General features: G+C 49.8%; 2 protein-coding genes across 7 annotated transcripts in view; both read right to left on the bottom strand.

Annotated features, from left to right (window-relative positions):
• Positions 1–13,338, bottom strand: part of TRAPPC12 (trafficking protein particle complex subunit 12) — a 67,522-nt gene that overhangs the window by 28,567 nt on the left and 25,617 nt on the right. For 3 of the 6 annotated variants that reach the window (XR_009703829.1, XM_061211294.1, XM_061211297.1), the window contains exons 4-5: positions 11,845–11,958; positions 10,546–10,684 (exon numbers count right to left, since the gene is read on the bottom strand). Coding sequence is in view for 5 of the 6 variants with exons in the window: in XM_061211294.1 (XP_061067277.1) it covers positions 10,546–10,684; positions 11,845–11,958 (253 nt within the window). In the remaining variant the exon portion in view is untranslated. The remainder of the gene's footprint in view (positions 1–10,545; positions 10,685–11,844; positions 11,959–13,338) is intronic. The other 3 variants (XM_061211295.1, XM_061211296.1, XM_061211298.1) reach the window with 1 other exon arrangement.
• Positions 9,271–10,128, bottom strand: LOC133105426 (axin interactor, dorsalization-associated protein-like). Its single transcript, XM_061211408.1, has one exon. The coding sequence runs from the start codon at positions 9,962–9,964 to the stop codon at positions 9,440–9,442; it is 525 nt and encodes a 174-aa protein (XP_061067391.1). The 5' UTR covers positions 9,965–10,128; the 3' UTR covers positions 9,271–9,439.

The raw sequence follows: 13,338 nt of genomic DNA, 5'->3' as shown, positions 1-13,338 counted from the left end.
TCCCAGCTTGAACAGGTTAACAGCCAGTTACTCAGCGGGTTTCAGGTGCCGAAGGCAAGCACAGGCGCTGGATGTACACACGAAGGGGATGTGACCACTGTCCCCAAGCAAACCCCACAATCTCGCCAATAAAACAGCAGAAACTGCTTCGACGTAACTCAGGCCTTTCCTGCTTTTGTTTGTTTGTTTGTTTTAAAGAAATGCAAATAAAAGTACCTTTAAACTGATTCTCTCAGTCTAGCAAGCCCAGCCTTGCTGTGTGTGAAGAGAAACTGGGAATCAGTGAAGCCCTTCATGCCAGAAGAATCCAGCGACATGAAATACGCACAGCTCCACACCAGCCAGAAGCCTGTCTCCCCTGCATGGAGAGCACGCCTTGAAAAAGAGGGCAAGTCAGAATCTGGAAGGAAACATATTTCCCAGTGGATCTGTTTTTCTGGAAAGTTCCCACATACAGTCACGACCTGCCAAAATCTAGGTCGGTATAAATACGGTAGAAGTGCTCTCATTAATCATTTAGAAAACATTAAATGAAAACACTCCTACACAATTCATGTTATCGAGTCCCCTGCAGTACGGCAGACCCACTCGGCAGCCACAGAGAGTCAGAGCGGCATGCACCAGAAATCACGCAGGCCCCGTGCTGGGCAGCGAACTTGAAAGAAGAAGCAAGAGGAGGAATGTCAGCTTGACTCCCGGGGGGCACACAGGCACAGGACTTCCCTGGCGTGGAGACGGTCTGGACCTCTCGCCACCCACTCACCTGTGTGCTGGGCGGGTGGCGTCCTCTCTCAACTTTCCTGGCCGCCCGCCCAGCAGGACAGGGGACTGGGACACGGCCAGGCTGCTGGGAGGCCCGAGCGTGCTGACGCGATGGTGCATGGTGCCTGGTGGATGCCCAGCAGAGCGCAGACTCCGTGGACCCTCTGTCCACGGTCGGCAGGCTCAGCTCTCCCCCTTGGGGCCTGGCAGGTTCTCTTGCCGTCAAGGCAAGCAGGACCCGGTGCCTGACTGCTGCTCTGCACTTGCTTCCCTGGACCCGGCGCCCACCCCCGTCCTTCCCGGACCCCTGCGACCCGGCGGCACGCGAGGAGCGGAGCCCCTGCTTCCTCTGCTCTGCCGTGAGGACACAGGTCGGGGGACACCGGTGCCTGGCGGAGAGCACAGAGTCCCTCACCCGCCACAAAACAACCCTCAACGAGACACTTCCAACTTCAAGGGTGCATCTGAAAACAAAAAACCAGCCTGAGCGAGTCCTAGACGACTTACTATTAAAGGGATAATTCGGTGCTGCCCCAGAGCCCTGAGGCAGGAAGGGGAATTCAGGATGGTCCATACTGCCTCTGCACGAGTCTGAAACGCAGTGTCTGATGCAGGTGGTGCTGGGAACGCACGTGTCTCCCACGTTTCTCGCGTGAGACGGGTTGCAGGAGGCTTCACTCGGGTGTCCTGACGATAGAGGTGGCGCCCCGAACTGAACATTTTCGTCTCTCTTAACCTTCTGTTCCGGGAAAGACTGGAAATGCCAGAGTTCATTAGGGGAGTGAGCAACGTGAAAAGCTGTAGGATTTACTAACCAGCCTTCTCAGATTGAGGAAAATATGCTTGAAGTGATAAACTCTGAAGAGTTCTGGCACCGAGGAAAGTAAACTGGAAATCTAACCTAAGCAACAGATGTTAACTCTGAGAGGTGAGTTAATTTTCTCATGGAAAACAAAGTAAGACATTTGAAATGTGCTGAACAATCCTGAACCACCATGTATGGTTATGTGTTGATAAAAAGTTTCTGAATTTAGTCTGAGAACTAGAAACGTGAGTTGTGTGACTCTGGAGGGAGGGCAGAAAAGGACTGAAGACCCAGCGACAGTTCAGCTTTGCTGACCCAGGCAGGGAGGGAGCTGATGGGAGCCAGAGGGTCAATCAGAGTATGTCTGTCTCATCAGCTTTAGTTTGACTCGGTAATTCATAAGGATTAAGTTCTGAAATAAGACTTCATATGAAATCATTATAGCTCTAATAACTTAAACTAAACACACAGATTTGAATTTAGTATCAGAAGAGGCACTGCTATCTGTGCGTTTCTTAAACAACAATCAAAATGTTTTTCATTTCTAACAGAGAGATCTGTGGCTTCACAGTTTTCCTCCAGGTGCACGGAAAGCTGGAGCGAACCGTCCTACGCAGAGGTGCACTTTGACAGCCCAAAGCTCACTTCCAACATTACGCTTTCTTTCGAACAGGAGACAGAATTCCAACAACAGACGGAAAAGATGGTGCTGGGATGGGAAACCTTAGTGTCCTACAAGAGGCTGAAAAGAACTCCATCAGGAATGGGTATGTTAACGACATCAGGAATGGACATTTCATCTGTTTTGAAGATAAAATTTCAATGAATATGCATAACTTAAAGAGTGAACCCAAATGTAATGTTAATAATAATGTATCAACACTGGTTATCAACTGTAATAAAGGCACCAGACCAAAGCAAGACGTTCATAAAAAAACACAGTAAATGATCTCGTAATATTATCCATGGATATAATCCCTCTCAACACTTCTCAAGAATACAAAGCCAATAGGAGAAGAAGCAATCTGTTTTAGTGTAACAATTACAATATCAAAAATAATTTGATTAAAAGCAAATTAAAGGGAGAAGGCTATTATAAACATATTAAGAATGGCTCTCAAAAGAGAAACAACGTGAAGAGTTTTGAAAAGATATTTTAAAGCCTTAACAGGAACAGTAATTCTGAACTTGTCAACATTAAAGACAAACAAAACCCAAAACACTTAATTTGGGAAAAGGCTGGCATCCGTGACCCTCTTGCTTTCTCCCCGGGTGCTGAGGTGGGAGCAGGTTTCCAGGGAGGGGTGGATGCTCTGCGGGCTGTGTAGGGTGGTACAGGGGTGTCTGTCTTCAGGGCCAAAGACGATGTGGGCAGGGAGCGTGGGGGACCCTTGCTAAGCTGACAAAAAGGTTATGTTGGTATTTTTTAGGGTTAGAAACAATATTTCCCAGAATGGGAGAAGATATTGCAAGATTCATAACAAATAAAGGATTAAATACCTAAAATATGTAAAGAACTACAACAAATCAATAACAAAAAATAACCCAATGGAAACGTGGGCAAAGATTATGAAGGAGTGGGTCCCCTCAGAGGAAACTGCAACAGCCAGTAACACACAAAAGCCATTTAACCCTAGAAGATGTAACGAGAGGTAGAATTTCAGACCCACCAGATAGAAGTCTTATTGACAAGACTTATTCACAAGTGGGGGAACAAAAACTTTAATACACTGGTTTTGGGAATCTAAATTAGTATAACTACTTTGGAAAGTAATTTGACCATTTCTTGTAAGATTGAAAATACAACCACCACACAGCCTGGCACTGACACTTTTAATTTATACCTTAGAGAAATGCAGGAACATGTGGCCAAAGAGAAACACGCACCACAATGCATCGTTCATTAGGGTCTGGAATCGGAAAGATCCTACTTGCTCACCTTATGGATACTTACAGATACAAATAATGTTACGTGGGAAAAAGAGGCAAAATGAAGAAAGATACGCTCCTCATGTACATTTCAAAAGCCTGCAGTTCTCTCTGTATTGTGTGTGTGTGTGTGTATATGTGTGTATGCAGTGGAAATGTCAAAACGTGATATGGAAACACAAATTCACGCTAAGCTGCTTTGGGAGGGGATGGAAATGGGGAGCTTTAAAGGCTGAATCAATAATATTTGAGTTTATTACAAAAAAATGTCTTAAGTAAATATGAAAAAAAAGTTAATATTTGTTAACTATCTGAGTGCTTAATAAAATTTTTTTGACATTTAAAAAGATTTAATTTTTGTTGAGTAAAGAGTGGATTCAACCAGGAGGCATCCCAACACAGGACTTCTCAAAAGGGACAGAATTGGATGGGTAAGAGTACACAGGACGTGAGTGACAGAAAAATCAAGCGTCTCCACCTGCGGGGACCATTCAAGCAGCCCAGTGACATCTGGTTCTGCGAAACTGTGTGTGTGAGGGCCCTGCTGGAAGTACAATCAGCGTTCTAGACAGGGGACTGCCATCCCTCAAGCAGCGGGACGCCGACAGGCAAGACAACCTTGCCCGGCAGAGGGGACAGGTTCTCACGGTGCCGCTGAGGCTCCGGGCTCAGGCCACTGTTCTGACATCTTCTACTGGCACGACCGGCGCTGAAGCTCTGGGTTTCCCGAGCTGTGTGACAGTTACAGGTGGAGAAGCTTGGTGGCCGGGTGTCACCCTAGCATATCACATCTGGGTGTGTCCTGCTGGGGTGTGGGGACCACACGTCAAGGAGGAGACGCGAGCTGTCTGCTCACAGCCCCCCACCAGGGCTTCTAAACCCCACACCTGAGAATGAGCTCTGCTCACCACGCTGTGGGCAGTCTGAGATGCTTGATGCGAGCAGCTCCTGACCCAGCCTCTCAGGCCTGGAATTACAGGGAGGCACATACAGCAAAGAGGGGGGGCAGCAATCAACGGAGAGCGCGAAGAGGGACACAGGTGAGGGACGAGCAAGGACAGAGTTCAAGGAAGGGGACTCCTCCAGCCTCCGGTGGCCTGTTCAACAACCACTGCCGTCATTCTTTCTTGCCAACAAGGGTGAGAATTCCAAACAACTGATTAAAAGGCGGCCTGAGTGTGTGGAAACACACACTCCCTGAAAGTAACTCCATGAAAACTGCTAGAAATGTCAAAGGATATATTAGACCACAGTACTCTTCCTTTCTTAGATAAAAATTAAAAAAGAAAATTTCATGATTTTTACTCATGATTCATTACTTGTTATGAATATTCTGAATGGGTAAAAATTATGCCCAATATTTAAATAAAATATATTAAAGCTCATTCATAAACGTTATTTATTTGTTTATATCATTACAGCTTCCTTTTAAAAGCACATTTTAATGACCTGCTTTGCTTATATACTGGAAGCTAAAATGAAATGAATGAATCAAAATCTCACATTTAGGCTTGTTACACCACAAAATGAGAAGAAAAATGAGTAAACATTCAGCATATCATTATGGATGAATGTTAACACACTTTAGCTCAAATGTACGTATGATTTATGTCTACTTCATAATTTAAATTAGCCGCTTAATGATGCAGGGCCACCAGCTCCGCTTTATCCCTACCCCAGTGCAATTTAGTTCCAGGCAGAGTCAGAAGCGTGCGTTCGGTATGCACATCCTTAGGACGAGATGTTCTAAGAGTCGAGGGGAAGGATGACAGAGTCCTACACCCGGACCCGAGGACCCGATTCCTCATTTCGCAGGAAGCTAGGCGTCACCTCCACGAACCTCCGTCCGTGAGGAGAGAGAGCAGGGCCGCGGTGGCCACAGGACAGAATACCTGTAGTTTAGAGCCACTGGGCGATGGCCTGCGCGCTCAGACTTCTCAGTTTTTGTCAGCAGCAGACGAAACACCTGTCGGCACCAGCTGCCGATCCCTGGACCCGGCGGAGGGTCCCGCGCCCTGCCGCGAGCGTGACCAGGCCCGGGGGTCGGGGGGAGGCCGTGGGAGCCGTCAGGCCACAGTCAGGCACGGAGGGAAGAAACATGTTTTTCCTATGCTGAAGGGAAACATAGCTGCTCCTTACCGGAAGCATGGGAACAGCCGTCTCTTGATTATCAAGGCTGCCAGGGAGAATTTACTGAACAGAAATAACCCCACACTTCCCCCTGCAACACGCCTTTAGCCTTTCCATCTAACACCCTTCCACCATTAAGAAGTGGCAACAAAGACACACCCTCATTTGGGGTGGAAGCCTACTAATCGCCTTCTGAGGAAGGGACGGACCACAACGGATAGGAAGTGCAGGCGAGAAAGGAGCGCAGGACCTCCCACGCTGGGGGAGCGGCCGCCGGACAACCAGGGGATGCTGGGCCTCTCCAGACGAGCACGGGAGGACGTGGACTCCCCTACAACGCCGGGCGCACGGACGAGCCTTACGGAGAGAGAGGATGGATACAGCCCTGCTCCCCAGCGCTGAGGGCTTCCTGGAACAAGTGTGGGAGGGTGACCTTCCAAGACAGGAGGCGGACGTGTCTGCTTGCCCTGTGCAGACACCACGGGGCCCCAGAGCAGGAAGCGTGGGTGGGTGAGCAAGGCCCGGGGGCCTCCCACCCACATCTAAACCCGTGGAGCCACCACTGCGGCTGGGGCCACACCCCTGAACGCTTGCTCACCAGGGCTCCTGGCTTTGGGCCCTTCTCACCTGGTCCTCCGGAGACTAGCTGGACCCGACAGGCCACTGGGTGGTAAGAAGTTTCACAAATTTGGGACGGGGGCCCTGCCGCCCCCTTCCTGACTCTGAGCGGTATAGCACGGCTGGTTCACTTCCACTCAGTTGAGCCAACCTCATCAAGACAACCGGTCTGATTTCTGCCCTGTTGTAGGTTTTAAAACCTACTTTTTTCCCCCCTTTTCTACAAGGGGTGAGTTCCTTTAGTCAAAACGAAGAAAAAGAATTTTTACACTAGTGAGGCTAAAAGTCTAACAGTAACTCACATTGAAAATCCTCCTTCAAGGGCTTCCCTGGTGGCGCAGTGGTTGAGAATCCGCCTGCCAATGCAGGGGACACGGGTTCGAGCCCTGGTCCGGGAAGATTCCCCATACTGCAGAGCAACCAAGCCCGTGCGCCACAACTACTGAGCCTGCGCTCTAGAGCCCGTGAGACACAACTACTGAGCCCGCGCGCCTAGAGCCCGTGCTCCACAACAAGAGAAGCCCACGCACCGCAACTAAGAGTAGCCCCTGCTCGCCGCAACGAGAGAAAGCCTGTGCACAGCAATGAAGACCCAATGCAGCCAAAAATAAATAAATTAAAAAATAATTAAAAAAAAAAATCCTCCTTCAAGCCTGGGAAAACTCAGGGCAATACAGACCAACTCCCATTACGTGAAAAGTGAAGATGATGAAGGATAAAGCACTGAGGACTAAGAAAGCGTAACCCCCCAACCTTCCCTGTGTCCCCCAAAGAAACAGGATCTGAGTTTTAAGGAAAAACAACACAAAAAGAAGTTGAGAAACGTGTTTTCACTTCTAGTCTTCTTAGTTCATCATTTACCTACCAAGTTAAGGAAGATGTTGATTTAATTTTTTGAAACGTCTACAAAAATTACCATCTTTATTATTAATTGGGCCTTTGTAGTCTCTTGTCCTGTTTTTATATTTTCTGCCTCAATCAGGCTCTGCATTTCCTGGCAACCAGGACCTTTCTTTGTCGCTCCACTGCTGCATCCAACAGACGCTGACCAGCCCATCTTACAAAAGATGGCAGCGATCTACGGTGTGTCACTCGTGAATTAAGAACAGATAAGAAAAACAGCCAGTGCAGTGATTACTACGTGCGGCCACTTCTAAGCAACTTACACATACGACCTCATTTACTCTTCATGACTCTCCAGGAAGAAGCACGGTTACCACCCCTGTTGTACCGATAAGGACACCGGGGCAGAGATGCAGAATCACTGGCCCAAGGTCACACACGAGTAAGAGGAGGGGCCAGGATTTAACAGGGAGTCTGGCTCCAGAGCCCGGGCTTTCAGTACCCGTGCTTATGCTGCCTCTCAGAGGTCCTTCCAAATTGTTTTACATTTAATACAAACATTTGATGGGTTTCAAACATATTTACAAGGTTCTCCACCAAGAGATGTTCATTCTACCTCAAGGCTGCTCCAGAAGGCTCTTTGTAACCGGCCCTCTCCCTTCCTCAAGTCTTATTTCTGGCCACCTTCCGACAACTACCCCACGCTGCAGCCCAGTGTTTCCAAATGATGGTCCTGACCCATTGGTGGGCTGCAACCAGACTTTTTTTTTTTTTTTTTTTTTTTTGTCAGATAGAAATTTATAGTACTGGAAGCTACGGCAATGATAATATGTGGTTTTCAAAGGGAATAACAACTATTCAGTTAGTAAAACAGCGAGATAATTTCTCTCACCATCTCAGCAATTTTGAAATTTCCTACATGTATGACAAAAACAAGAAAAATACATCTCTCTTTTCATAAAGCAAGGTACATTAGGAATAATGCCCTATACCAAAGAAACATTATTAACAACAACAGCTACCATCTACAGTAATTTTCCCAATAATCCTATAGTGTAGGTATTGTTATCTCCATTGAAAGATGATGATGATGAGAATAATCACCTCACTAACATTCAGCATATGACAGGTACTGTGCTAAAAGCTTTATATGCTGTACCTTGTTTAGTCTTCACAGGAACCTTATGAGTTAGGCATGATTATCATCCCATTTTATAAATAAAGAAATTGAGGTTCAAACTGGTTTAAGAATAGGTGCAACTAGTAATGGACAGAGGTCAGACTCAAGCCCAGTGTCTGTTGGTTCAAGTCTATGTTGCTCCAACTCCATAATGCCTCCTCCCCAAGGGGCATTATAAACACTGGAATATCACTATTATTACTGTAGTACTTTATTGCACTTCACAGATATCGCATTTTTTACAAATTGAACATCTGCGGTAACCCTGTGTCAAGCAAGCAAGCCAGTCTATTGGCGCCATTTTTCCGACAGCATTTGTTCACTTCGTGTCTCTGTGTCACATTTTGATAATTCTTGCAATATTTCAAACTTTTTCACTATTATTATATTTGTTACAGTGATCTGTGATCAGTGATCTTTGATGTTACCATTGTAACCGCAGATGTGGTGGAAACAGCAAGAGAACTAGAATTAGAAGTGGAGCCTGAAGATGTGACTGAATTGCTGCCATCTCATAAAACTTTAACAGATGAGGAATTGCTTCGTACAGACGAGCAAAGAAAGTGGTTTCCTGAGATGGAATCTACTCCTGGTGAAGATGCTGTGAAGATTGTTAAAATGGCAACAAAAAATTTAGACCATTACAGAGACTTAGTTGATAGACAGTGGCAAGGTTTGAGAGACTTGACTCCAATTTTGAAAGAAGTTCTACTATGGGTGAAGTGCCATTAAATAGCACTGCATGCTAGAGAGAAACTGTGAAAGGAAGAGTCAACCTAGGTGGCAAACTTCACTGTGCTCTTATTTTAAGAAGGTGCCACAGCTGCCCCAACCTTCTGCGACCAGCACCCTGATCAGTCAGCAGCCGTCAACGTTAGATAAAACTCTCCACCAGCAAGAAGGTTACAACTAGCTGAAGGTTCAGATGAGGGCTAGCATTTTTTTAGCAATACAGTTTTTTTTCTTTTTTTAATATTTGTTTATTTATTTATTTTTGGCTGCGTCGGGTCTTCGCTGCGGCACAGGGGCTCCTCTCTAGTTGTGGAGCGCGGTTTCCAGAGCGTGCAGGCTCAGTAGTTGCGGTGCGTGGGCTCCAGAGCGCGTGGGCTATGTAGTCGCAGCACGAGCTCTCTAGTTGTGGCGCATGGGCTCAGTAGTTGCGGCGCGTGGGCTTAGCTGTCCCACGGCGTGTGGGATCTTAGTTCCCTGACCAGGGATCGAACGCAAGTCCCCTGCGCGGGAACTCTAGCAGGAAAGGCATCAGGAGACCCTGCTCCAGCACCACCCTCTTCTTCATCTTCTTCAAATTCCAAATTCTCTTCTTCACCAGGTGCTAAAATTCTTCTTAAGGGGACAGGCTGAACATCAAATGGGAATTCTTTATTATATGTAAGAATATTCTTTAGGATTGGTTCTAGCTTCTTCAGATCCTCCAGTTTAAATTCTTCTTGGGACTGTGTGGACTGTAAAGCTGCACTTCGTAATTCCAAGCATGTTGCAATTTTGCCTATGGTTTTCTTTTGTTCTTCCGTGAATTCAGAATTATTGTGTTGAGCTTGGGCCTCTTTTTGTAGGTGTCTTGCTAATATCTGATACTCGTCTATCGCCTCCACCAGCTGGCCCCAAGAGTCGAAGTCGGCGCCTCTCCTAAAACTGGCGCCCCAGCGCTGCAGCAGACTTCGGGTCACCTCCGACATGGCCGGTCCCCACCCCGTCCCCTCCCGCCCCTACCCCAGCAAGGCCGGGCTCTAGGGCGCCATCCTCCCCGGGCCTGGCCCCGACATTAACAGGGCCAAAAGGAACCGCTACGGCCACCGCCACCACCCGCCAAGGAGCCGCCCAAGCCCATTTGCCGCCACAGCCAAACTTTCCAGACTTTTAAGTAAATTAAATAAATCAGAATGGAGATTAGGAGAAAATGGCACAGAGTAAGTACTGCTGCATGACTCTCTGTCTCTGTTTCATTTCTGTGTGTACGTTTGCACTAAGTCATGATACAAGATTATTTTTTACTCCGGAGCACAGTCTGAATGTCACCCCCTAATCCTCATACCAGATCTTAGTGCCATGGCACAGCAGGTGCCCGAGAAATGGCTGTGGAATGGGCAGACGGATGCGTCAGTGAGTCTGTCCAGGTCAGTGTGCTCAGGAGCCAGAGCGAGGTCACCCTGTAGGTCAAGGCTCACTGCGGGCGGCTCACCTGATGACCAGGACTGGATCCGTAAGCGCAGGCAAAGCAAAGCACATGCAAAAGCACTGGCGTTAACCCCAGCCTTACCCCTACGCCCAGGGTACACGTGAGGGTAGTACTCGTAATAGAGATCTGGCTGATCCAGGTTTCCGAAGGGCTCAAACTCCATCTCGGCATTCTGGAAAAGGCCCAGCTTCACCAGCAGTGCCAGCCTCACAAACCAAAGCTGAAAACACAAAATATAATTGAAATAATAGGTTATCTGTGTATCGCAGGTTCAGATTCCCATTCCCTTTTAATTTGGTATTAGAGCTCGATTTCAAATACATGAAAACAAGGCTAAACTAACTTTCTTTTTTAGCACGTTTGCATAATTACAGGTTTATAAAAATGGATTTTAAAAGAGACACCCCCTCCCCGAAGGAGAGCAGAATCCAGGGGTTGGGGTGAAGGAGGAGCGAGGACGCACCGAGGGGGTCGGCCGGCGAGGGCATGGGGAGCAGGCGGCGGAGCTGTGTCGGGGGGCGGAGCGGCGAAGGGCGTGACATCTCGGGGGGGAGGGGCATGGGGCGGGGCATGCGGGGCGCAGTCGGTTCCAGTGGCCAGAACCCACGCCCCTTCAGGAAACCAGCGGAGGCCACCTGAGAGGGCAGGGTTGGGGCCTCGGAAGTGACCCAAGTCAACCTCGTTCCACCACAGATAGAAACGAGGTGTAAAAGCAGTGACCACGTGGCAAGGGCCGGACTGAAAAGCCGGGCGCCGGGCACCGCGCCGAGCGAAGGCCGCCCTGCTCCGGCCCGCAGTGCACGGCCGTCGGGGGCGCCGCCCGTAACCTGGGGGCGGCGGGCGGGGCTCGCAGCTGCAGAGCAGGAAGGTGGCGGCAGTCTGTGGGACGACCACGAAGAGGGAGCGGGGGGTCGGCTCACGCGGGAAGCGGAGCCGTGTCCGGGGAGGGCCACCCTGGCCGTGGGGACGGGCTTCAGACATGAGGAAGGAAAACCTCCTCCGCTTGGGCCAGAGGCTGGGGGACGCGGCACGTGTAACGTGGGCCGTGCGCTCCTGACCGCCCCGCGCCAGCTCCCGGCGGGCAGACGGAGAAACAGGAGCACGGCCCAGACCGCTGCGCCCGGCGGTCTCCAGGGTCCCTCCTCCCACCAGCTCCGCACGGACTTGGAGCATCTGGAGGCTGGTTTGATTTGGGGGGGGGGGGTTCCCATAGAATTTCGAATAAAAGCAAACGCCCCGTGACGGACTTCTGCAGCTGCTCCTCGTGAGAGGAGCTTCCTGTCGTTCAGAACTCTACTCTCCGCGCTCCTCCCTCTTTAAGAATTTAAGGCCCTTCCAGCCCCCAGACGCTGCTGAAGCCGAGAAGGATCAGGGCGGTACCTGCAGGGAGTCGGCGGTGTGGCTGGTCGGCAGCCCGCTCTTGCCGTAGCCTTGGCCGTGGGCCGTAAGGAGCCGCCCGCACAGGTCCACGGCTGCCCTCCAGTTCTTGCAGCTCTGAAAGACACGGGGACACGTCACCAAGGGCTCGGCCGCTCAGACGCGAAGGCCGGACGGGCGTTAGGCAGGAAGGGGGCCGAGCCGGAGACGCGCTTCAAGACGAGCGACAGAGAGTATCTTAACAGTTAACCCCTGACAGAGCGCGGGGGCAGAATTCTCGTCGAAAGCTCCCCGACCACAAATCCGTAAGACTGCTTTCCTTTCTAGCAAGACACCTCTATCTTGTGATTTTTATCAAATTACAATCAAATATTTAATTTTAATCTATGTGCTGGATATATTTGTATCTAAGGTCTGTGTGTGACTGTAGTGGTTTATATGTTTAACATGATTCTATGTTCTCAATATGAAAAATATATCAATGAACTACGCCGACGCAACATGTTCTAGGCCGTGTATCCACATGCAGCGCTTCATGTTATAACTAGAACCACAGGAACGCTGGCTGATACCGACACACGGGCTCAGGGACTCGGCCTCACTGTGCCCATCTCTGCCCTGATGTGACACAGAAAGGAGGGCCACCAGGCAAATGGGTGGGGAAGCATCGCCAGAGGGAACGTCTGACCCTTTAAGAAGCTGGAAGTGGGTGCTGGACGCAGGCTCTCCCGACAGAACAGGCACCACCCGCGCCGCGTGGGCGCACCACCCAGCCCGCAGGGCAGAGGCGGGGCAGGTCTGCGGGGCAGGGGCCAGAGTGGGGGGGCGGTGAACACACATCTTTGCACCTGTTAACCTTGGCTCCAGCAAGGAAGGGGGACAGTAAACTGCTGTTTTCAAGGATGCACTGAGTGATTTTGCATCTGCGAAGTGCTTCTTGAACAAGAAGCCGGGGGTGCCGGGGGAGCGTGTCCAGCCTGTTCTTTCCTCAGTCAGAATTCACATTTCTTTTTATGACGCAGTCAGCAAGGACCAGCTCCTCGTGGAGGAACCCTCCTTCCTCTTCTTCCTCTCTCACGTGTGTGCGTGCGTGCATGTGTGCATGCCCAGCCCGCTTAGTGCAACTGGGGCGGGAAGGATGTTGGTGCGGCATGAGTCCAGGCTCCACGGTGAACTGGTCGTGTGCCCTAGCGCAAGCCGCCTGCCCTCCCCAGCCACGGGCACCTCAGGCTCCTCACGGCTCCTCCTGACCCGACAGGTCATGGCTTTTTAGTGCCGAGTGATATTCCAGCGTCTGGACGAACCACCGTTACCCATTCACCTGCTGAAGGGCACCTTGGCCACGTCCAGTTTTTGGCCACGATGAATAAAGGTGCTATGAACACGCAAGTGCAGGCTTTTGTGCGGACGTGAGCTTGAAATCCTCTGGGCAAACAGCAAGGAGCAGGACTGCCGGACTGGATGGCAGGATCCTCTGGCCGTACAAGGACCCTCGAG

Source organism: Eubalaena glacialis, chromosome 14 (genome assembly GCF_028564815.1).
Source record: "Eubalaena glacialis isolate mEubGla1 chromosome 14, mEubGla1.1.hap2.+ XY, whole genome shotgun sequence".
NCBI classification, from domain to species: domain Eukaryota; kingdom Metazoa; phylum Chordata; class Mammalia; order Artiodactyla; family Balaenidae; genus Eubalaena; species Eubalaena glacialis.
Note: the sequence above shows the minus strand (reverse complement) of the source record. Positions and strands in the feature narration are given on the sequence as shown.

Excerpts from the sequence above, each read along its gene's own strand:
- LOC133105426 (XM_061211408.1), bottom strand. The coding sequence starts at position 9,964 with ATGTCGGAGGTGACCCGAAGTCTGCTGCAGCGCTGGGGCGCCAGTTTT.